At 38.6% G+C, this 24,227-nt stretch overlaps 1 protein-coding gene and 1 pseudogene across 7 annotated transcripts in view; one reads left to right on the plus strand and one right to left on the minus strand.

Annotated features, from left to right (window-relative positions):
- IL1RAPL1 (interleukin 1 receptor accessory protein like 1) overlaps nt 1–24,227 on the plus strand; it is a 642,787-nt gene that overhangs the window by 615,658 nt on the left and 2,902 nt on the right. For 5 of the 6 annotated variants that reach the window (XM_083734319.1, XM_083734321.1, XM_083734320.1 and 2 more), the window contains 2 exons: nt 8,456–8,599; nt 20,116–20,286. In XM_083734319.1, the coding sequence (XP_083590445.1) occupies nt 8,456–8,599; nt 20,116–20,286 (315 nt within the window). The remainder of the gene's footprint in view (nt 1–8,455; nt 8,600–20,115; nt 20,287–24,227) is intronic. The other variant, XM_083734324.1, reaches the window with a different exon arrangement.
- LOC310842422 (craniofacial development protein 2 pseudogene) overlaps nt 1–24,227 on the minus strand; it is a 243,452-nt pseudogene that overhangs the window by 178,641 nt on the left and 40,584 nt on the right. The window lies entirely within an intron of this gene.

The raw sequence follows: 24,227 nt of genomic DNA on the forward strand, positions 1-24,227 counted from the left end.
TCTTAATGGTCCCGTATGTCCAAACTTTAATGGATCACCAGAAATTTTCTCCCTGTGGATCTGTTTCAGTTTATTATTTTTTGTGTGAAATTTCTGGATAAATGTTCCTCCACTCCTCCTCAGCTTTGGTCCCAACAGTGATTCAGATACAGATGAAGATTCTTACTCCAGAATCTATCAAAACCTCTCAGAGGTTTTGTAATCAAACAGACTATACATTTTGTTAAATAAAATAAAATGGCTTATTCTTATCTTCAAGCTAAAAGCTAAGCTTAGTAAATATGGCAAAGTTATTAAGTGATGCTATATTCAGTTTGTGTCACATAAAAGATCTTTCTTTCTTTTTCTTTCTTTGCTGCTTTTGCTTGCAAAAGATAACTTGGTTTCTCCTCTGCCAACCACTCAGCTGGCATATGTGTGTGTGTGTAAGAGAGAGAGACAGACAGACAGATGTGGCTTAGCACCCTGTTCAGGTGTGCAAGAGAACTCTCTTGAAGGAACTCTCTGGTGCATTCAGAGCAAGGAGGATTTCTTTCCCTTCACATCAGCCAAGCAGCAAATCCTGCTAAGCAATGGGCACTTGCTTTCTTCCTTTTTTTTGCCTCTTCCTTGCACTTTCTGAATCCTTCCTCTGTTGCCATTTGCTTATCTCACTTTATTTCACAATTCTTTTTATCACAAACTGCTTCCCTGTTGCCTTTTCTTCTCTGCTGACACCTTCCACCTTCTCACACATTTCAAGTTCTTTTTTCCTCACACCCTTTCCTACTTTCTTTTACCTGCTATTATTGCCTTCCCTATAGACATTCACAGCCATTCCATCACACGTAACTGATCTGACCAGAAACAGCTAAAATTCCTTGTCTTCCATCCATCACGCACTAAAATCTACTTCTGCAAGGAGCAGGCAAATGGAACCAGGGACACTTGAGGCATTAGGAACTAACATTTCAGCATTCTAGGATAGCTCTGTTCCTGAAGAAGTCTAGAAAACCATAGAAATAGACTTCAAAGTGACTAGAATGCTCCTGCTCTATTTAGAACTCCCTCAAGAGAGGTGTAGCTACTGTATGGGATCTGGAACATGTAAGAAATATGTACCTTATTGGGAAGAGACTTATACCTTTCACCTGTCACATTATTGCAGCCCTTCCGGAAATTGTTAGAATGGATTTTTCATCAGAATAACACATTCTAGTTGAGGCCCCATGTGCAGTGCCCCTTTGGCCTAGGTAACTTTAGCAAGTGTCCAGCATGGCAGTGACAGCTTTGTAGCAATCCACCTGAAGGTCCTGACACATTGGTTGAAAACTTGTGAACTATAAAGATCAGGGATAGATGGCTTAATCTTCTGTATTCTTTTCCTAAGTTAGCACTTGTAGGAATTTGCTTCACTCATTCACTCCATTCCTAAGAAAGTGTTCTTAATTCTGTTGTTGCACGACAGCACAAATTTATACATGTCTACTCAAAAGTAAGGCCCACTGTGTTCAAAAGGGTTTACGCCCAAGTCACTTGTGTATAGGATTGTGCTGTAACTTGCTTTCAAGAGTATAAAAGGGTACACCAATATCTCAAGAAGGAAATTTGTCCTTACCATGGTAAAAAAAAAGAATGATCCCTCATTTACTGTGTGATTAGACAGTAGTAATAGTAATAATTTCTTTAAATGTTAATCACGGTAGAGTTTCCTAGGCTTGTTAAACTCCTGTTTTATTTTTCAGCTTAAATTACTAGGCTGTAATACTTCCTTAGATTCCAGATAAGGTATTTCCCCATATTTTTTTTAAGGCAATGGTTAAGGGCAATAACAACTGTCGGGACCATGAAGATAGCTTTGCTCATACTTACTAAGCCTTGGTTCATACATGAAGCCCAGGCAATACTGAAGTATCATGGTGGATGACATGTGCATGTGTATTCCTGTCTCCATTTTGAGATAATTTGAGTGTGAACTGAATGCTGTATTTGAACATCCAAACACAGAGAAAAGTGATTCATGTGACATCCCACTTCTTTGAGGGAAGGGGGAAAATCACATGAAACTACTAAATCTATGAACCAAGGCTGTGGGTAGGATTCAACTAATAGTTTCCTTCAGTGGAAGCCCTGCACAGGGACTTCCCTTTGCGCAATGATGCCCTCCCTCTTCCATGCACAAACACTGCACCACCCAAAACTGGCTTCTGGGGTCAGGACAGCCCACAGTGGGGAATTACTCTGTCATGCCAAAATGTTTGACCTGATAGAATGATCACCTTAGCTTGATGTTCAATTCCCCCCTATGTCTTTTCAGTTTATACTTCAGACCAATAACTGGGGGGTTCGCATTATTCAGCATACTTGTTTTATGAGGACAGTAATTTTTACCTGCAAAAAATACTGTGGTCTTGATACCCTGTTCAGATGTTTGAATTCATATGGTGATGATGGACCTTCGTTCTTCAGATCTTCTCTGTGAACATGTGAGTGGTGGTTGGCAAGCTTGCTGGGGATAAGGCTAGCAGGTGCCAGCCCTGTGAACTTGCAATTCAACCAGTGGGTAGGCCTTAATGCTTTTGCTGCTGGTAAAATCACTGGCAAAACTATAACCAGAATGAAAATACCAGACTGTTTTGCAAGTGCAGAGCTACAGCCAGCTTAAACTGCTGATCTCATGAGCTTCTTCAGTCATTAGGAATCAATTATACCTTATACTTCACAAAGTGATTGTGAGGAATAGGACTTGAGTGGACAAAAAGCAGCAACTGTTTTATTGTAGCAGCTGTTTTATAGCAGCAACTGCAGATCTAAGAAATTCCAGATCTTTTCACTATAATAGAGCACAATTCTGCAAAATGGCTGATTTTTCTAAAGGTGGTACAAATGCATGATGTGGTGGTAACGTACTTTATGTGTCAACATCTATTAATTGTTCCCAATGTTATGAGCAATTAGAATATCGTAATAGAAACAATAGTCTACTGCCTTAAAACTTCAGACTACAAAGCTTTATTTATTTTACAAAATGTATATACTACTTGATTGTAGAAAACGACCTCAAAGTGGTTTATACATCCATGTGTTGTATTTTTAGAAAAACAAATTCTTTTTTGCAAATTATTCATAGTTAATGCTGGTTAAGAAAGATAATTCTACTCCATTTTCCAGATGAGAATTGAGAGAAAACACATTCATAGAATCATAGAATTGTAGAGTTGGAAGGGACCCCAAGTGTTGTCTAGTCCAACCCCCTGCAGCAGCAATAATAATAATAATAATCATAATAATCATAATCATAATCATAATCATAATCATAATCATAACAACAATTTATTTATAACCCACCCATCTGGCTGGGTTTCCCCAGCCACTCTGGGCGGCTTCCAACAAAATATTAAATACAATAGTGTGTCAAACATTAAAAGCCTCCCTAAACAGGGCTGCCTTCAGATGTCTTCTAAAAGTCTGGTAGTTGTTGTTCTCTTTGACATCTGGTGGGAGGGCGTTCCACAGGGCGGGTGCCACTACTGAGAAGGCCCTCTGCCTGGTTCCCTGTAACTTGACTTCTCGCAGTGAGAGAACCGCCAGAAAGCCCTCGGTGCTGGATCTCAGTGTCCGGGCTGAACAATGGGGGTGGAGACACTCCTTCATGTATACTGGACTGAGGCCGTTTAGGGCTTTAAAGTTCAGCACCAACACTTTGAACTGTGCCTGAAAAAGTACTGGGAGCCTGCAATGCAGGAATCCCAACTAAAGCATCCATAACAGACGGCCATTGCTCTGCTTCAAAACCTCCATGGAAGGAGAGTCCACCACCATCCGAGAGAATCCATTCCACCACCAAACAGCTCCTACTTAGAAAATTCTTCCTGCTGTTTAGTCAGAATCTCCTTTCTTGTAATTTGAAGCTTGGTTGGTGACTGGTGTTTTCAGCAGACCATTTTGAGGTTGGGATTTGAGACTGTCCCTACAGCAGCTCATCAGGACAGCCAACCACCATTCAGCACTGCAGCTCCTCATAAAGTGAGGCAATCATGGAGAGGCTGCAGTGCAATATAACGTAGTGCTTGGCTGAAGGCCCTCATGCTTTGTAGTACTGTTATTTTCTTGAGATCAACTCCCATGCTTGTTCTTCTCACCATCACTGTGTTCAAAATACTCATGACTAGAACTGAGATGAGTTTCTAGATTGCTAGAACTGGGTTTCCACTGTCATGTCAAAATTTGCATCTTTAATGAAGGAAGGCAAAGGCTGAGCAAACTGAATGAAAATTTTAAAAATGTGTTTCTCTGTTTTTAATCCAATCACTATTTAGATAGAGCTATGCAAATGGTCCCAATGGCTGCAGGGAACTGTAGTTTAGGGACCAGGGTAACTCTGTAAAATAGATACAATTTTAAGTGGTGTGTGTGAGGGAAGAGATAATTACATACTTGGGAACTTTAGTCATATTTTTGCAGTCTAGTGTTTAATACAAAAGCATCTTTGCATGTGATAAGTAGGGGATATAAAGACTCTCAAAAACTCAATCAGTAGTGGGTGGAAGCTTCTGAGAGCACTCTTCCATTTGTTTACTTCTCTGTGCAAGTGCAGTTAATGATAAGTAAATTACCTCTGTGACACTACTGAGAAGTTTATCAAAAATTAAAACCAGGTGCAGATCAAAGATATCCCAGAAGTACATCTGATAATTATGGTAGGATTAGTGTAAAATGAATGCATTTATTACCCATGATATCATTCAATATGTCTAGAGAATAGCGGTACTTTATTTTAATTAGCTGTTTCTTTCACTGGGTTCTGTGGTCAAACTATCTTGATAAGAAAACAAGTGTAGCAATTGGTCAGAAAGCTTGTAGCAAATCTTGTTTCAAATTGAAGCAATTTATTTCTTTAAAAAATCTACAACTGAAAAGCAATCAATGGACTTTTCCATTAGAGTAGATCCAGGCTTGTGCTACCGCAAGACTATTGTTAATTGCCTGTAACTAATGATTGCTTTGCCCTCAAATGTAACTCTTCAGCACTCATTCATTTGTTGTGTTTAACAGAATGCCATTTCCCCAAGGAAATGCCTGGTAATTTTCCTCTGCAGTTTTCAGAGCTCTCTCAGTCCTTAAACAGGGCAAGGCCTGTGATTTAATGTCATAACACAAAGTCTAAACAGATATGAAATGGTGTGCACTTCTTGTTTCTTTCTTCCCTCCTTCCCCTTGTAGTGGGAAATTATTATTTTTTTAAAAAATAATAATCTATCACTTCCAGGACTTTCAAATAAAGTAATAATACTTGCAGCTGCTGCAGCCCTGCAACAAAACAGTCATACCTTGGATCCTGAATGCCCTGGAACTCAGATGTTTTGGCTCCTGAACGCCGCAATCCCAGAAGTGATTGTTCTGGTTTACAAACATTCTTTTGGAACCCAAATGTCCAACGGGGCTTCCACGGCTTCCGATTGGCTGCAGGAGCTTCCTGTAGCCAATCAGAAGCCGTGGTTTGGTTTTCGAACATTTTGGAAGTCGAACGGACTTCCAGAACGGCTTCTGTTTGACGTCCAAGGAACGGCTGTAATGCAAAATGTAGCAGCCCTGTAACAACAAGGCAACATTTTGCATAAGGCATAAGGCATTTTGCATAAGCATAAGGCAAGAGTTCATTGACAATACTGGATATGTCAAGCTACGCTGGCTTACATTTTGTAAAGTCATGTGACCACAGCCTTCCAACTGTACTGATTTAATCAGGTAAGTTCCATATATTTTTGGGTGGTGAGAGTCATGGGACTCCTTTGGATTGGATACATGTACCAACTAGTGGATTTTGTGTTGGACACATGCCATGCTAGAAGTAATGTAGGAGCATGGGATGTTACATTGCTTCTGGAATGAAAAGCATTTGGTGCAATTAGTAAGGTCAATAGAGAATACTCTCAGTTTCTCCAGATTGATTCTGGTTTAGCAAGCAATGTGTGAGAAGTGGAGGGTTTGAGTGCAATCTAGAGTAAAATTAAGCAAACTTACATCCTGTTGATTGCAGTGGGACCTAAGTGTACTTTCATCAGAACGGAAGCAAATATATGATAGGTTTTTTTTATAGTTTTAACTGTTAAAAGTGCATGAAAGTGTTCTTCAAATGAGGCATCCTATGGTCCCTAATGAGATGCGTTTAGTAGCATAAGCATTCAGTAACATACACAATAATTATTTTTTTTTAAAAAAAAACTTCATGATTTTTTTTCTTTTTGATCTTGTAATAATTATAATCTAGTTTCTCTATACTAGTATTTTTCCCTTGTCTTAATGCATCATCATTACAGCAGGCATATAAATGGTGTATTTTGCACCTAGCAACCTGGCACATTAAATCCCCATCTTCTGGTTACCACTGAACGGCTGCATCACATGTGGCAGAAAAAGATAAACAGCAATGTAGTAAGCCAGTGCTGTACAATTTCCATTTCCATTTATTTTCTAAGCCATTTTATTACTATTCTAATGAAACTGTTGTGGGTTTATTTATTTGAGGAAAACAAACATCTTTTCCCTATAGATAAGAAATATTCCAAATATGTGGAACCAACACTCCTGATCTTAAAACTGTAGAATATAAAGGAGGTTACATTACCATTCTTAAGAGAACGGTGTGTTAAATAAATCCTTTTTTTAAAAAAGCAAAAAAGCAAAAATAATATTTAATTACATTTTATTGTCTTCTAGAGAACACTGAGGCCTTTATAGCAGTTGCATGCATCTCAGTAATAAAAGCATAAACATACCTAGGCAGTGGAAATAACTATTATTGCTTATGTTTCCCCCCCTCTAGCTTTTGTATTTCTATAATTGAAATATATGATATTGAATTGTTATAGCAGCAAATACTAAACAAAAACCACGACAATATAGCACACATGACAATGGGATAAAATTCCCTGTCAAAAATTTCCAAGGGGCAGTTGTGTCAGTTGGCTCTATCACAAACAAGGAGTCTTGTGACACCTTAAAGAGTACCACATTTATAATATAATACGTTTTCATGAACTAGCGTACTCTTGATGATCCAGGCTCTTGAGTTTTGTTTTAAACCTAACTGATAAATAGTGAATAGTAATTATGCCATCACTGGGTATAATAGAAGGTACACATACCCTCTGATAATGGAACTCAGGCTCACTTCACTTATTCATGGTCACGCCAATAAACTTCCAGGTCAGGCCCTAGATATGTATAACAGAATGTTGCAGCCCAACATATTGTGGGTAAGTACTTAGCTTCACAGTTGCCTTCCTCATAGGGTTGTTGTGATGATGAAATATGGAGCATACCATGCAGGGCACCTTAAGCTCCTTGAGGGAGAGGCAGGGTGTAGATAAATATAATAGTTGTTGTTTTTTGCAAAAATCACTAATCTCTAGTGCATGCACAACAAAGTCCTTTAATTCTGCATTCTCTTTTCCCTTTTCATCTGCCAAACAGTATTTTAAAGCTTTTTTTTATGTTGAGCCACAGCCATTTTTCTAGGCTGAATGATAGCAATATTACAAGCAATAATGTATTTCAATTTTTTATTTTTTAGCATGACAGACTATTCTTCATCTCTAATTTCAATACAGCTTGTGAAACAATACAACAGCCTTATGACATTTAGCAATGCTTCTCTTCATTTTACCACCCCTCATTTCCTGTCTTAACAGCAGCAGGAATAATAGTATGGTCACTCGTATGCAACTGCTTGGTAATTGTGAGGGCAATGGGCAATGATGACTTTAACACTTGCAGTTATTATCCGATAAGTGATATTACCAAGGAGATTACTGTTGACAGACAGTATGATTACATTTGTCTTGAGTTGTGTGGATATTTTTTTTTCATCCTTGAAAACTAACCTACATGACAGTGATATCAATCCATCATGCAATCTCCAGTGGTACAACATAACACAAGAAAGTGGTCACGTTCCAGTTCTGAATGTCAGAAATGACAAATTGGGGTGATTTGCAACATCTAAGAGAGAGAGAGAAAAGGCAAACCTGTTTATGGAGAGTTGAGAAGGGAAGATGAATTGCATATCAACAGGGAATGGTGTCAGAGATATTAAAACACAACCGATCCATGAGACACTGGAAGACATGAAATAATTTGTCTTCACATATTTAAATTTTGAAAAAAGTATATATTTAGCTTCATCCTACATGACTGACAAAAACTCCTTGAACAATGCAACCGCATATGTAAACAGTTGTGCATATCACAAGACTGTTGTGTACAACAAAAAGATAACCATGGTTGTTGCTTCCTGTAAAAAATGGTGTTATACCTGTGACAAACTAGTAAAACACATGCTCTTTCTACAGACAGAATATCTAAATATGTATTTTTTAACTGTTGACAGCATTTTCTGCCCCCACAACATGATAATAAATGGCTGCTTTTAGTTCAGAATGTGGTGGTTATTAAGTTTTATAATTCTTTGCAGAGCTGATGTATACAGTTGAGCTTGCTGGCGGGCTTGGTGCTATTCTGCTGCTACTTGTTTGTTTAGTGACTATCTACAAGTGCTACAAGATTGAGATTATGCTATTCTACAGGAATCATTTTGGTGCTGAAGAACTAGATGGAGGTAAGCAAGCAAGCCTCTCCATATACCCTTTTTTATATATATAAAAAAATCCATGGAATTTTAATTTGAAACAAAGTTAAAATAAAGGCAACAAAAAGGAAGAACGCAGTCAAAGCACAAGATCACCAAAGAACAGCGAAAAGAAGACTCGCTGATTCCAATCCTTCGTATATAATAGGTAAGCCTATAAAACAGCTAGAGTAAAACATGCTAAAGGGAACAACTGAGGGGATCAGGATGTGTAAATGATGCAGACAAGTCATTGGGCCTCTCCAAACTGATGTTTTATTGCAGGTGTATTCTGCAACATATTATTGGCACACTAACAGTGCATTGGTGGTGCATTTATTATTAGTTCTTCTGTAATGTTTCCCCAATGCTACTACTACCTTGTTGCTGTCCAGAATAGCTATGATGCAACAAAGGTGGGAAAAGAAGAAATCCCCCAGAAAATTTGCAGTTACAGAATTTCAGCAGAAAATTACAGGATATACACTGACTAGAAATGAAGCAGTAAGACGATTCCAAAACTTTTGCAGGAGCAAGTAGTCTTGAAAGCAGGATCACGTATGACCACCTTGATAGAATCATGAACACAATTAATCAGGAATGCTCAATAAAAAGGATATCTAGAGGGGGCCATAGTCAGAAGAAAATATGCCTATGCATATGTAATTCAGCACTGTTGTTTGACCAGGAATATTTCTATATATGTCCTCTTGTTCAGTGGGGCTTACACTAAACTATGAATGTTTCAAATTACAATATAAGTGCTATATTAAAATACGGGGGGGGGGGGAGTTACTAAAATATTACTATTCTACAACAATACCATTGCAGATCAGGTCAAGAAATTTAAGAAACGCTTTAAACCACACATGTGTACTTCTGTCAGTGTCTCATAGGAGTGTGTCCTAAACAGATCCGTCTAAATCTAGATCAGTTTAATTCTACTTTCTGGGGATGACATTGTAACAGATCTTTATTTATTTTCAGTGACCTAGAGAAGTCATTTTTTCAACACTTCCTGGTTAACAGAATCTAAAATTTGTAGTACAGTGGTGCCTCGCAAGACGAAATTAATCCGTTCCGTGAGGCTCTTCGTATAGCGTTTTTTCGTCTTGCGAAGCAAGCCCATTGACAGCTTAGCGGATTAGCGCTATTAGCGGTTTAGCGGCTTATCAGCTTAGCGGATCAGCTGATAAGCGGCTTAGCTGCTTAGAAAAAGGGGGAAGGGGGGGGGGAACCGCAGGAACTCACAAGACATTTTCATCTTGCAAAGCAAGCCCATAGGGAAATTCGTTTTGTGAAGCGCCTCCAAAACGGAAAACCCTTTCGTCTAGCGGGTTTTCCGTCTTGCGAGGCGTTCATCTTGCGGGGCACCACTGTATCCAGAGGGCTTGATAGAAGCACCTGGTGTTAAAACATTAGTTAGGAAATAGTGTAAATGTATTTTCTGCTACTGGTGTCTGCAGAAGAAATTTCTCATTGTGCGTTCAAAGTACATACGCTCTGACCAGTCCATTCTTTCAACATTATTAAGTACATAGTAATGATTTATTCAGCAAGAGATAAAACACATGTAAATGGACAAAACATTGTACAATTATTCACTAGCCAGTAAGAATAAACAGTTCCCCCACCCTATAAAAACTTGTGCATTGTTCCCCATAAGATGCTAAAATTTAACAACGGCATGTGAAGAAACGGGAGCACACGGGATGGGAGAAGGAGGATGCAAGGGTTAAGGGAGCTGCAGGTTGGCAGTATTGCTGCCCCACTGGTGCATGTAAATCTATGGGACACTATTGGTACCAGACCAGAGCTTTCCCAACCTTGCCACTGCATTGCCCTTACCACTGCTTCTGCAATGCTGCTCATGGACCACTACTGTTGAGATGTTAATGATATTAGCTGCGCTATACTCAAGGTTAATCATATAAATATACTCTGCAGATATGCAATTTCCCATTTTCCTGAAATACCCCACAAATATGTGGTATATTTCAAAACTGTAGTATTTCAGCTTATTAGAGATATACATCATAAGATATAAATATGTGAAATAAAAATGGCAATTGTTAATATCTTTATTTGGATCCAAAGTGAAAACTACTACAATTGCTACTAATTATTGTCGTTGTTGTTGTTTGGTTTTGTTATTTGACATTGGCTTAAATATGATTGAATTTCTTTTAGCACAGAATTCAATTTAGCAGTGATTATTCCTGACAAACTGACAGTTATGATTAACCTTAGGTACTTAATAAAAATTAATATTCACCTGGAACAGTCAACCTTGTAGTACAGGTTCATTCTCCTTATGGTTGTTAGGCTTGATTACTGGCTTGTTCCAATTTATTAAGACTCTTGATAGAGGTGAACGTTCATTTATTAGATCTAACAGTTTATAAATTGAAGGAAATGGATTAGGGGGGGGAATCAATAAAGTACAAACAGCATCTAATCACACTTTATATCTCTTTGCTATAATTTTCACTCCAGTAATGTCTAAATTATACTGGTTTTGAAGGTACTAGCACTAGCAAAAATACACAATATGTCAGACATTTGCTAAATTGAAGATATATGTAAGTTCTACTATTCATGATTAACCCTGAACATGGGGGCTTAGTTGAATCTTAATCAAGTATGCAGAAAAAATGTTAATGTTGTAACAATTCTGTCAAACAAATTGTGGGTAGAAATGCTCCTTTCATCTAAAGAACACTTTGAGCTCCTAGCAGAAAGCTCCAACTGGCAGTGAAGGGGATAAGGAATTATGCCTATTTCTTCCTTAATTCCAGAACCACTATACATCACTCAAATTTTACCACCCAATGCCTGCCTCTTTCCTGTCTGACGCTCCAACCCTGAATCACTCTGACAAAGGCGGATTTAGGGCAGCGTGACTACTTCCTCTGTACCAGGCATAGGCAAACTCAGCCCTCCAGATGTTTTGAGACTACAGTTCCCATCTTCCCTGACCTCTGGTCCTGTTAGCTAGGGATGATGGGAGTTGTAGTCCCAAAACATCTGGAGGGCCAAGTTTGCCTGCTTTGTACAGAGTGCTCCTTCCCAAAGCCTAGTAAATACTTGCTTCACGAAAGAGGTGTGAGGGCTCTGGGAAGGTCCTAGAGACCTCACACAACCTCCCCAAAACCTAGTTAGCACTTTCCCAGGTTTGGGAAGGAGACAGAAGACACTCTAAGACACTGGCAGAGCCCTCAGCCCCATTTCCAAAGCCTGGTCCCTCACTCACCAGACTTTGGGAAGGCGGCATGACTGCTGGGTGGGGGTGGGGGGGAGCAAATTTTGGCTTCGCACAGGGTGCTGTATTACTAAGGTCTGCCCAGAGTCTGAGCCGTCAAACCTGACCTGTAACAATCCATGGCTGCTGTATCTGACTTGTCCAATGCCCATATCTCTCTGAATATGCCCAATTTGCCTTGGGACAAAATCCTACAACCAAGATTAAGATTAAATTTGGTTGGCCTCCATCGCAGTCCTCAGGCAATGGTTCAGTCTCTCCACAGCTTCCCTGAGATATGATGGCGAGAAGAAAAAGAGTTAGGTATCATCCACATATTAGTGGCACAACTTCAGATCTTTATATAGTCTTTGCTGGTGGTTTTGTGTAGATATTAAAACAATATTGTGTCCGTTTCTTCCTGGATCAAATAAATTTTAGAGATTAGCTTCATACATTGTTAGACATAAAAAATATTTATATTGTAACATGGGAAATAAATATTCTCGTATACCATTCTATCAGAAACCATCTAGTCCTGGGGCTTTTGCTATTAGCATTGAATGAATGACACAAAAGATGTCATGATAATGATATGATAATCACACGATCTGATACTCATTTGCAACTGGTATGTTAATATCCTGAAAGAGCTCTTGAGGGTTATTATGATTAGATCTAACAAGGAAACTGCATGAGGGAGCAGGGGCAGGCTGCTTTAAATACCCAAAGAGTGGACCCAAGTGAAGCCTACTAGCCTCAGTTGGTCCCACCTCCCAGGAAGAGGCTGACCCCGAGCCTGCTTGCAATAGGCCAATTCACTAGGCAGGCCTAGACTCTGACCTCCTGGACAGCTCAGAGGACCAACTGGATCCCCCATTGCCAGAAGACTCCTGCTGGCCAGGAGCCCTGCAGGCCCACGACGACACCTCGACAAGTGGCTAAGCGGAATTGTCTTCCTTACATAGTTCTTCATGGAACTTCTTTGGGCAATGGTTCCTGTTAACTAGACTGTTTCTGTATTGCTTCTGTTTCTGTATTGCTTTTAACAGAATGCCAGTAGCTCAATAGCCTTCTCTTCAGACACCTAACAGAACTGTGCAGTTTAAGAACTCTAGCAAACAAATTTACAGCCATTGGGATCTGTGTCGTTTAGGGTGATAGCCAACTGTGGTGTCCTATTTGTGCAGCAGGCATCTCCATACACAAATAGGACATGCTTCCTTCCCCTCTACAGCTCCCCCACACCCCAAAATCTGCTTCAGAGGGTTGGAGTAGATGGACGCAGCAGGGAGAGGAAAGGATGAGGAATTCCTCTCTGAAGGTAGTCCTGTTCAGGGAAGCTTTTAATGTCTGACATTTTATTATTATTTTATATTTTGCTGGAAGCAGCTCAGAGTATAAACAATTATTATTATTGTTATTATTATTATTATTAATCCATTGCATCTGCTATCGTGACATTGGATCTCACTCTTCGTTTTGAGACCACATGATATCAGTATTAAATGAAGCATTTCTGTCATGAAAAGGTTCTAATACAAAACTATAACATCACCAATAATTAAAGAAGAAGAATCTATTGACGTCTGTGGAAAAAAAATGCATGTTTGGAATAGTAACATTAGCTATAGATAGGATTTTCTGGTCTATCCATAAAATCACTGCAATACAGCTTTTCCCTGCGTCAGCTGTTTTCAACACTTCAAAATGAATTTTATATGGACCAAAGTGCTACTCTTCTTGCTCAACATGAAAACTCATTAGCAAATGCTCTGCCAGCTGGATCTATAACTATCACTATTACATATATAGGTTTCTTTTCTGCTGCTTTTATTATTTGAAATGCATTTAAAAATTGGATTTGCTCATTAACACTTTAACTTTTCATGTTAAACCTAATAGGGGAGGGCTAAAAAAAATCACATAATCATTAACAAAAATGTATTATGCCACCAAAATTATTGCACTCTTTATTTATTTTGTTGATATAAGTTACCGAGTTCATTTAATATATGCATTTCATCCTTTTGTGCCGTTGCTGCAACGTCTCTGTTTTGTAGGTTTTTCAGGAATAGAAAAACCTCAGCTTCTGACTTATTCCTAATGCCTGCCTTTTATGACTTACACACACCCAACAAAGAAGCTGAAAACTAACATTTCGTCAGAAGTCTTATTAAAGCACAGTATTGCCTATTCAGCTTTTCCTTTTAAGCTATGTTTATTTCCCATTAGACGATTTATTATTTTACAACTCCTTTGTTGTGTATAAAGAGATAAGTTTGTAAACACGGAATTTTCACCTCATTTATTTTGATTTCTTAAACATCACAAACGACTTGATTCTGTATTTCCATTAACTGACTGTCCTGAAACTTTACCAGAGTGCCCCACAGTTACCCTCTGTAGTTAATCTTATGAGAATTATCAACACAGATTATTACTCCACCAAGTAAAAAAGCAACACGTTCAACTTTCTTGAACTTGAATAATCATAACATATGTTGATTTTTTTGGTAAGCCTCATAGGTGCATATTGTTTCACGCTGGATGTGCCAAGTCAGATTGTTAGGTCATCTATCCCTGTATACCGTTTGTTGAGCGGCAGCAAGTCTCTAAGATCTATAGCAGGCATAGGCAAACTTGGCAATCCAGATGTTTTGGGACTACAGCTCCCATCATCCCTGACCGTTGGTCCTGTTAGCTAGGGATCATGGGAGTTGCAGTCCCAAAACATCTGGAGGGCCGAGTATGCCTATGCCTGATCTATAGCTTATGTCCTTTCCCGCCCTGCTATCTGGAATGCTTTGACTGAAGGTTCTTGGACTGAACCTAGGACCTTCTGCCTAGTCTTTCCTTGTCTTAGATTTAAATAATAGTTCCATGTTCATCTATACAAACTCCTCAGTCTATGACACTGTGCTTTTGCTAGATTTTTGCCCATCTGGGCTTCTTAGAGGAAGGTGCAGTGTTTAAATCTAATAAATAAATAAATAAATAAATAAATAAATAAATAAGCAGGATTTTCTTTTAATGGGATAGTTTGTAATAGATTATCTGTGCAGATATAGAAAGGCAGAAAATAAACAATTTTGCCATTGTTTATTTCCTATGCCTTAGAAAGATTCTGTAGATAAATTTTGACTTGGACATATAAATATCAGAACAGAAGATGCATTTAATACCTCATTATTTAAATGGTTGCAGAACACTAAAGCTTACAGAAGTGTTTAACTTTTTCCTAACCAGTTGACTTATTCTTTCTTAATTTATACTTTATTAAAAATTTCAACACATAACAGAGAAAAAAAAAGTTTGTCTCTCAAACTCAGGCTGACTTCTAAGAATTTGTGGCAATGCATAGAGAGATTTTTGTTCTAAGTGTTGAAGAGTGTAATTTGTTTTTCATATAAGCTGATTAACTAATAAGTATTTCTGAAGTTTTTAGAATAAAACTAAGCAAATGTCTATCATTAATAATAGATCATTCAGTTTGGGTCCAACTAATTAAACAGCATTGCATTTGGTGTCTATATCAATTTCAGAGCTGAGCTGACAACTGAAAGTCAGCAAAAGAATAAACGATATAGGTCTTTTGTTATTGTACTTGAAAATGATGGTGTGCTGGGCTTCTTGTGCTTAATTTGTTGCTTATTTTATGTCACCCTATTATATTGCAGGGTCTAACGTAACATCAAACTATTTGTATAATTCATTTTTAATAAGTGTGTATTAAAAACATCACAGAAATACTGGAATTTAATAATTTATGTGATTGAGACTTCTAAACATTAAGGCATAATGAATTCATAAGAAGACAGCAAGCGATAAAGTCTGCTCTGTTCCCTAGTGCACTTAATATATGTTTCTGCCACTCCCACATGGCAGCCAATGGAAATCTTCAATTAAAAGTACATTTAGCCTGCAATCTTATACACACTTATTGGGGAATAAGATATAGTGAGGTTAATTACTTCTGAGTAAACATGCATAGATTGTGCTGTTAGAATTGTACTGAGAAGCCTTAGTAGGCAACTAACAGTGCAATCGAATGCATGTCTACTAAAAAGTAAGCCAGGAAGACTTGAAGGGATCTCTTCCCAGTTAAGAGTGTATTAAGCTCCTGGAAGTCCTGGAATCTTGCGCCACTTGGAGATTGGGATGGCACACTACAATACTGACAGCATTTGGAATAAATACCTATTAAAAGCAAGACAGAGATTTCAGAAATAAGTTTCTTGCCTTTAATCTCCAGTTCAGGAGGCTTGGTAAATGTTTTCAGCATTCCAGCTTCTATATGCTCAATAGCAGGTGCTGTTTTTCTTCCTACGCGTAGAAGGAGAGAGGGTAGTATGTTTATCACTAAAGCGTGTTACTCTGACAAAAAGCAAATCTTTCAAATGGCATAATCTATACTTAGAGCCAAAGTGCAAGCAACAAATCAATCACATCTTCATTTGCAAGATACATTGATAGAAGATTTTAGCTGTGCTTCTTTACATGCTTTTGAAAATTAATTGAAGTTCTATTCAAAAGGAGGCATAAGCTGACAATGTATCTAAGACTTTGCTAGAGCTTAACTCTCTGTCTGTTTGATCTTTAGCCTGCAAAAAGTCAGAAATCTGCCATGTGCTCTCATCAAAAAACCTAGAGTCAGAGTAAGGCAAAGCACACCACTACATTTTTAAAAAATATATGCTTGGCCTACGAGAAGTCCAGGTTGGAAATATATTTATGGAGTTGCTCATTGTACAGCAGAGCACATTATGAACTTGGATTGAGTCCACATTTCAGTAAGTAATCTAAAATTCCAGAAACAGACATAGGTCAATAAGTGCAAAACTTTCTTGTGGCTCTACTGCTTTTTGGTACTATTGAAAATTATCCAAAAGACAATTCCTTTTATTTGTCATCCATTGTGATTTGGATTCAGCTATCATTAGCAGGATGTAGGTGCAACCATAGTATCTGATTCAGGTTGGTGGTTCACCTATTGTAAAATTGACAAATGACTAGGTAAGCCTTGACAATATCAATAGCAACACTTGCCTTTCTCTCTCACTTTTTTTGTTACTCATTTTTTAAATTAATTTATTATTATTATTAATTGACATCCATACACAATCTTAGGTACATGTACAGCCTTAAATAATTATACCATTAAATTTTGATTTAAACTTGTATTTGTACATGTTCTTTTCTTATAATTTCTAACTAAACAAAAATAAACCAAAATAAAAATCAGATAAACTAAATTATATGAAAACAGACTTCCCATCATTTCCCAACCTAAGTTACATTTACAACATTGAATGTACTTATACTTCTTACCTTACTCTTACTATAGTTTCTAGTACTTTCTTATAACATATCGTACCGTTTTGCCTTGCTGAGTAGTATTTAATTTACATAAGGGTCATTCAAACGCTGCCATAGATGTTATGTCATTGTTATATTTTTGTAGGTATTTCTTAAACATATCCACTTGCCTTTCTCTGTGAATTGTTCATTGCACTGGAGCTAATGTGTATATTCCATCTTCTTATAGCAGTGAAATAACAATCAGTAGATATTTGCTAGATTAAGTGCTAGATAACAAGAGCTTTAGTGGCAATTCTAAATGAGTGTCACAGTTCGATAATCCTCAAGCCTGATCGGTATCTATGATAGTGACTGCAGAATTCAACTCATGAATCAGTTTTCCTTGTGCTCAGCTTCACCTACATTCTCACTTTCAGTAACCTGTATATGAAATAGATGGTTCCAGAATAATGGAACATTTATGTAGCCACTTAATTCACCCATGTTCCCTAGTAGCATGGAATTGCATCACAGAGAAGCAGATTTCAATATGCAAGTGAAGATGCCCCATGTCAACACAGTGCACCATTGCTCAAATTAAACTTGCATTAATGACCACATATTTTCATTGAAATATATCTTTCTTCCTTATCCCATCTAAAGAAAACTAGATAATATCATTCACTAGTAAAACTGTTGTAACATAAAATTATTACGTATGAAACAGTCTCTGTATCTTCTGACTTTCTTTTCAGGATCCCATCAGTGAGTGTGTTTTCATGGTATCAGAATTCTCCCTATCTTGATGAACTAGTTGATAGCAGACATATTTCAGGAACAGAAAGAGAGGAGGAGGGGACAGTAATAGGGGGCTTTCCATCCGTTTCAATAGGAACATTTTTATTTCTATTACCTTTCACAGCCAGAATATTATCCAGATAGCAGCTCCTGATTGAGCACAGGTTTGTGATTAGGGCCTTGCCATGTTCTCAGCTGTACTCAAAGTTCTTGCCAGTGTTGAATGGGCAGTTGAGCTCTCTTACCAATATCTGTAATTAAACAGGGAGGGAAACTATTAATGGCTGCTTCCACTACAGAAGACAGTATGCCTCTGAATCCGAGTCGCAAAGCTCTGCATACTGACATCCCATTGACATGTGGTTTGCTACTGTGAGGACAGAATGGTAGACTTGATGGGCCCCTGGCCTGATCCAGCAGGATTCTTATCTTCTTAGAACTAAACACATGATGTGGGATTTTTAATTGTTTGGGAACTTATGCAAGTGCATCCCAAATGAGTAGGTTTCCCCTTTGCAGCTTTCTGCAGTTAAGATGTGAATATTGTGGGGGCAGGGAAGGGCAGCAAGACATGTAATGTCAGAGACAGGAGACCTTTTCGCTTTACTCCACATACAGAGATCATATCTGCAGAGGGTCTGTGCTTTGTCTTGCATATAGCCAGACATCAACACTGCCTTATAAGTTGGCATACTGTTGTTTTTACAGCTGTGTCTGAAAGGTAAAAAGGAGTAAAGTGAAAAAAATGTTAGCAAATAGCTGAATTCAGCATTGAATCACTAGCATTACGTATGGTACAGAGTAGGATATTCAATCAGACCTTTTTACAAGCAATTGATATTCTCTATAGCCTGTGCATAATGCTGTCTAGAGAGTTAGATGGATGTTAACATTTCATTACTCCTGCCATTGATTTCTCCCTACTTTCTTCACAACAAACATCAAAATGTGACCTCTTATTCCACTGAATTAGTTCCAGAGCACTTGGCATTATTGACTCCTTAATGAAAATTAATGGTGGCTTCTTTCATTCAATCTTATAAGTAAGCAAACAGAATGCATATATTGAAAAGAGTACATTTATTTCCCATTGGAAAAGAAATAATATTATATTCAAAACAAAAGCTCACCTTAATGCAATGAACTGGGTTCATTGAAACAGAAATAAAAAGGATGGCTTTCATTGCAGTCTCCATTATCTTTTTACATATACATACTTGCATCCACCAGATTTGTTTTCAAATGAATGTTAGAAGTGGGGTGGGGAGGGCTGATCTGTTACTTCTCAAACAAATTCTTCTCACATTATTTGCAAAACTTTGCATTTATAATTTCAGTTTTTCCAACAATCCCAATTATGCATGTTTTATTATATTTCTTAAAATGGGCAAGTTGAGCCATAGAATTTCAGTTAAATTTATTAGCAAAGGGATGATCTAGTCTCTTTCCCCTTCCCCTATTCGCTGTATTACTTGAGTTCCCTGCCACCATCCCTATTCCCATTGACAGTAGTGCCACACGCAGGTATTCTTGTGGGAGAAAGGCATACACCTATGCTGCATGCAAGAGAGATGTTAAATCAGGGCCATGCTGGCTAAAAAGAGCTCCTTCTGAAAGCAAATTTTGAAACTTTATATTTGAATCCTGAAATCCTAATGAAGATACTAATTTTGAATCCGACAATGATTTGAACAGTAGAGCATATAATACTGAAACAATTTTTTTCCAAAATGGGTTCTCGAAATCCAGATATCTGCCTTTTTTCTGCTTATTGCATGCTAGTAAATAAATCAATACTGTACATTACTTTTGAACTTTCACTATGTGCACATCCGTCGTCCTAAGTTTTCAGTAACTGAAAACATGAGCCGTGATCCAGTGATGGGCCTGTACTTTTTGTCACACAACTGTGTACACACCATACGTGTTAGGAATATTGAAAGCACATGACTTCCTCCAAAGGAACTCACAGATACAATTCCCAGCACCCTTAACAGACTACAGCTCCAGAAGCCATGTGATTTAAACCAATGGTGTGTAAACAAGCCGAAATTGGTAACAGGGCAGAAGATTTCAGATCAGACTATGTCTCTTGGAAAAAGGGGAAATATCAAGTCTGTCTTCTATCTTTCTTCTGTCCCTATTCCCCTTCCCTTTAAAACTGCAGATAACAAAGATTATGATGCATACCTGTCATACACCAAAGTGGATCCTGACCAGTGGAATCAGGAAACAGGAGAAGAAGAAAGATTTGCTCTTGAGATCCTACCAGATATGCTTGAAAAGCATTATGGGTACAAATTGTTCATTCCTGATAGAGATTTGATTCCAACTGGAAGTAAGTTTCAATTCTCTGTGTGTGTGCATGCATACATGTTTGTTTGTATACCTTTACATATGTGTGTGTCTTTATTTTTTAAGATATATATTTAATGCAGTATTGTTTCAATGCTGTCTCATAAAAAACTGTAGTAAAGTTTAGCAGTAATACTACCAGTTGCAAATATTAGATTCAATGTATTCTCTTTAGCTAAAACAAAGAAGAAAATGAATGTCCATTACACACTGATAAATCACGCAAAACCAATATCTGTGATCCAGGAACTTGATATGTAAAATGTATCCAAAAATTGAGGATACAAAATAAAATTATTCAAAGTTACAACATATTGCGAAAAATATCACTTAACAATAAGACCAGGATGAAAGTTGTCTGTAAACTGTTCAGAAGTGCCCTGAAAATGCCTCTCAGGTCACCTTTTTGCAATGCACCTGTTTCACAGTGCTTCTCCTCCTCACAGCTGTGATCTTCACCATTATCACCACCACCTCAAAGTCCCCCAAAATGAGGGCTGGAAATATCTTCCTCACCCTGGCTTCAGATGATATAGTATTATTCCTAATAAAATCAAGAGTAAGAACAACATTCCTGTTCTGACTCTAAGAGACTTCTTGTCAAACAAAATGGTGCCTATGAGCCACCAGAACATCGCTAGTAATTTCTGGTGGATTTTTACCCTTTACCCTAAATACCACTGAAATGCTTTCAACTTTGCCTTCTGCAAATGGGACAATGGAGCGGGTTCAACTCAACCAAAAATTGTAGAACATCTGGCACTCAGTCCAATCCTGCCATGAATGCAGTGACCATGAACAGAGGAATCCCCATGGTGTATAACAGCGCCCAGTTGTGTACACACACACACACACACACACAAATATAGCAGGCTAACATGACACTTGCCTCATTAGTCCATTATTGGAAATAGGAAGGGCTTTTTTTCTTGTTGACCTTTTTTTAGGGCGGATCACCCACCGTCGCCAGGGAGTACTGGCTGAAAAAAAACCTGGGAATAGGGAATTTATGCATGCCTCTGATATCTTTGTCTAATTCATCTCCTGATTCAAATAAGGTGAATCGCAATCCTTGGAAGAGTAATAAGGTGTACATACTCCTTCCATTGTACCTTAACTACTTGACACAGTTCCTGCATGGAGAGAAACAGTGGGGCAAAAGAAGGCTTCATTATGCCCTGCCTGTACAAGAATAACCTCTGAATTAATATGGGACATTGAATTGTTTTGAACTGTGAAAAAGTAGGTTCAGTTTGCAAGGAAATTTAAGAACTCAGCTTTTACAACAACTACTACTGCAGAAATGTTCTATTTGTCAGTGTTTGTAAAAAGCAAAAAAAAAAAAAGAAGAAGAAGAAGAAGAAGGAAAGGGTTCTGACCTCCCTTTGTCTCTTCAGCCTGGTCCTCGGACCCTTGTCTGCATAAAAGAGTCCACGAGAATATCCTTGCAGAGTTTTATTCTTAAAAGTCTTTGTGCAAAACACAACTGAATAACTATACGCACCAGCACCAACCAACCCAAACACCAGCCTCAGCACAAACTAACATTTCTCACTTTATATATACAACCTGCTGCAGGCCGCTGAGTCATGCTGACCCAGCTTTATTCACATTAAAGAAACAGCGGCCATTTTAGCCGTGACACTATTGGGCTGAATTTTTGAATCAGCCTTAAACATAGTTTATGCGGGAAAACAGGAATTTTGTCTTACTGTGATTTCTAGTTGCAGATTAGGCTGGAGGACATTCCTCTGATAGGGATGGCACCTCCCACTGGATGTGACAGGCAGGTCTCCTGCCTCCTCTTTAGGGGCAGGAGTCATCCCACTCACCAGATCATCTGAGAGAGAGCAAAGATGACCCCTCATCCTATGATAGACACTGATGCCCACAAGAGACCTGAAACAAAACCTTCAACAGGCATACTGACCATCCTCAGACAGGATAACACATTGAAGTAACAAGTTCCTGGTCCCAAGGAAAGAGGGTAATAGAAAGCTCTAATATATCTGGGTGAGCACAGATGCCCTAAGCCTACTACACCCACCAAACAGTGCAGAAGAAGGAGAGGTGGGCAGAATACCCTCCATCCTAATAGGAAGATAGAAATTCATGGCATTTCAAGTTAGCATGTTTTGGCAGATCAGGATAGAGGACATTTCTTGGAAAGGGATATAGTAGAGCAATAAACATACTCAGGGAAGGCTTCCCCTGCACCACTGTAACACATCACCACTTTCTGCAGGGCCTTCCTATCAAATGCCACATCAGCAGAACAGAACACATCTACCTTTGAGTGTCTAGTGAAGGTGTGAGAAGCCCATATGGCCACCTTAAAAATGTCAACCATTGGAAAACCACAATGACATGCAGCAGAATGGGTGCATAGGCTTCACAATCAGCCACGAGATCTGGGTAACCACTGTTATCTTCTTCAAGGGGGTTGTTCCACAACGGATCGTCACAAATGTGAAGAGGAAGGGGGACGGAAAACAATGAATGATGAAGAAGAAAACTATTGCCTCACAGCAGGAATCAAAAGGAGAACAGGGAGCAGAGGAAACACACTCAGCCAACACAAATAGAGGCAAAGGGTTTAGAAAAAGTTGGAAAATGCACACTAAATAGTCAGAAGACTTTATACAGACCACCTCCTGTACATCCTACAGATAGGGTTAGTCTGGTGCGTGGGATGGCTCCTACTGAGGCCCGTGCAGAGAAGGGGACAGCCAGGTAATTGCCCAGGGCTTTGGAATGCTAAGCTAGCTGGGGGGCCCTGCCAGGGACTGGCTGCTTTTTTATTTGAGTTCATAACTTTATTCTAACAAGGCTCCTGTCCCAGCCCTCAGACAAGCTCTGCATGGGCCTGGGCATGCTCCTACCTCTGAAGAGGAGGCAGAAAATTTGGTTGGACCTTGCCTGTCACATCTAGTGAGAGGGGTCAACCCTATCCATGTCCTCCATGCTGATTTGGCAGATTACCACCCCTTGTCTCCCACCATCCAATGCTCTGTTGGATTGCTACCAAAAATCCATGAGCTCTATTCCTTCTCCAGGGAACAGGAAAGGAGCCACATTATTAAACATAATGGAATACACTGTTACCTTGCAGAAAGCCTCCATTGTGGAGGATGGGGCCAAGTCTTTGTCTTTCTCGTTTATAAGAACTATCCAAACTTAGACGTCCCAGTTACAGACCAGACTTTATCCTTTTCAGCCTTACTAGAAACAATATATCGCCACAAACTTGTTATTAGAACTTATTCCCTTTTTAAAGAAAGGAGTCTGGTTCTAAGTGAAAGAAATGAAAGCTATGTTAGTATTTGAGTTGAATGCGCAGCAGAAAATGAACTGAATAAAGAAACCCAGTTCGAGGAGCACACTTTACCCTGGACACAATTACACTGAGACTCTAGGTTTAGGAAAGTAAGAAAGCTAGCATTTATTATTGGAAATGCATTTTTGAAAGGAAATAATCTAATTCTTTTCTTCCCCTGTAAGTTTTATTAAATGTAATAATAATAATAATAATTTTTATTTTTATTTTTATTTATACCCCACCCTCCCCAGCCAAGGCTGGGCTCAGAGCGGCTTACAAGCAATAATAAAAACAAGTTGAATGATTACAACTTAAAAACAAAATTAAAATACATTAAAATATTGAAACATTAAAATATTAAAATGTAGCCTCATCGCAGGAGAAGAAGGAAAGGAAAAAAGAAAGAGAGGGAGGGAATCAAATTGGCTCTAAGCCAAAGGCCAGGCGGAACAACTCTGTCCTACAGACTCTGCAGAAAGAAATCAGATCCTGCAGGGCCCCGGTCTCATGGGGCAGAGCGTTCCACCAGCCTGGAGCCAGAGTTGAAAAGGCCCTGGGCTCTGGTTGAAGCCAATCTAACTTCCTTAGGCCCGGGACCACTAGGG

This window comes from Podarcis gaigeae (assembly GCF_964106915.1).
Source record: "Podarcis gaigeae genome assembly, chromosome: 4".
Lineage (NCBI taxonomy): Eukaryota > Metazoa > Chordata > Lepidosauria > Squamata > Lacertidae > Podarcis > Podarcis gaigeae.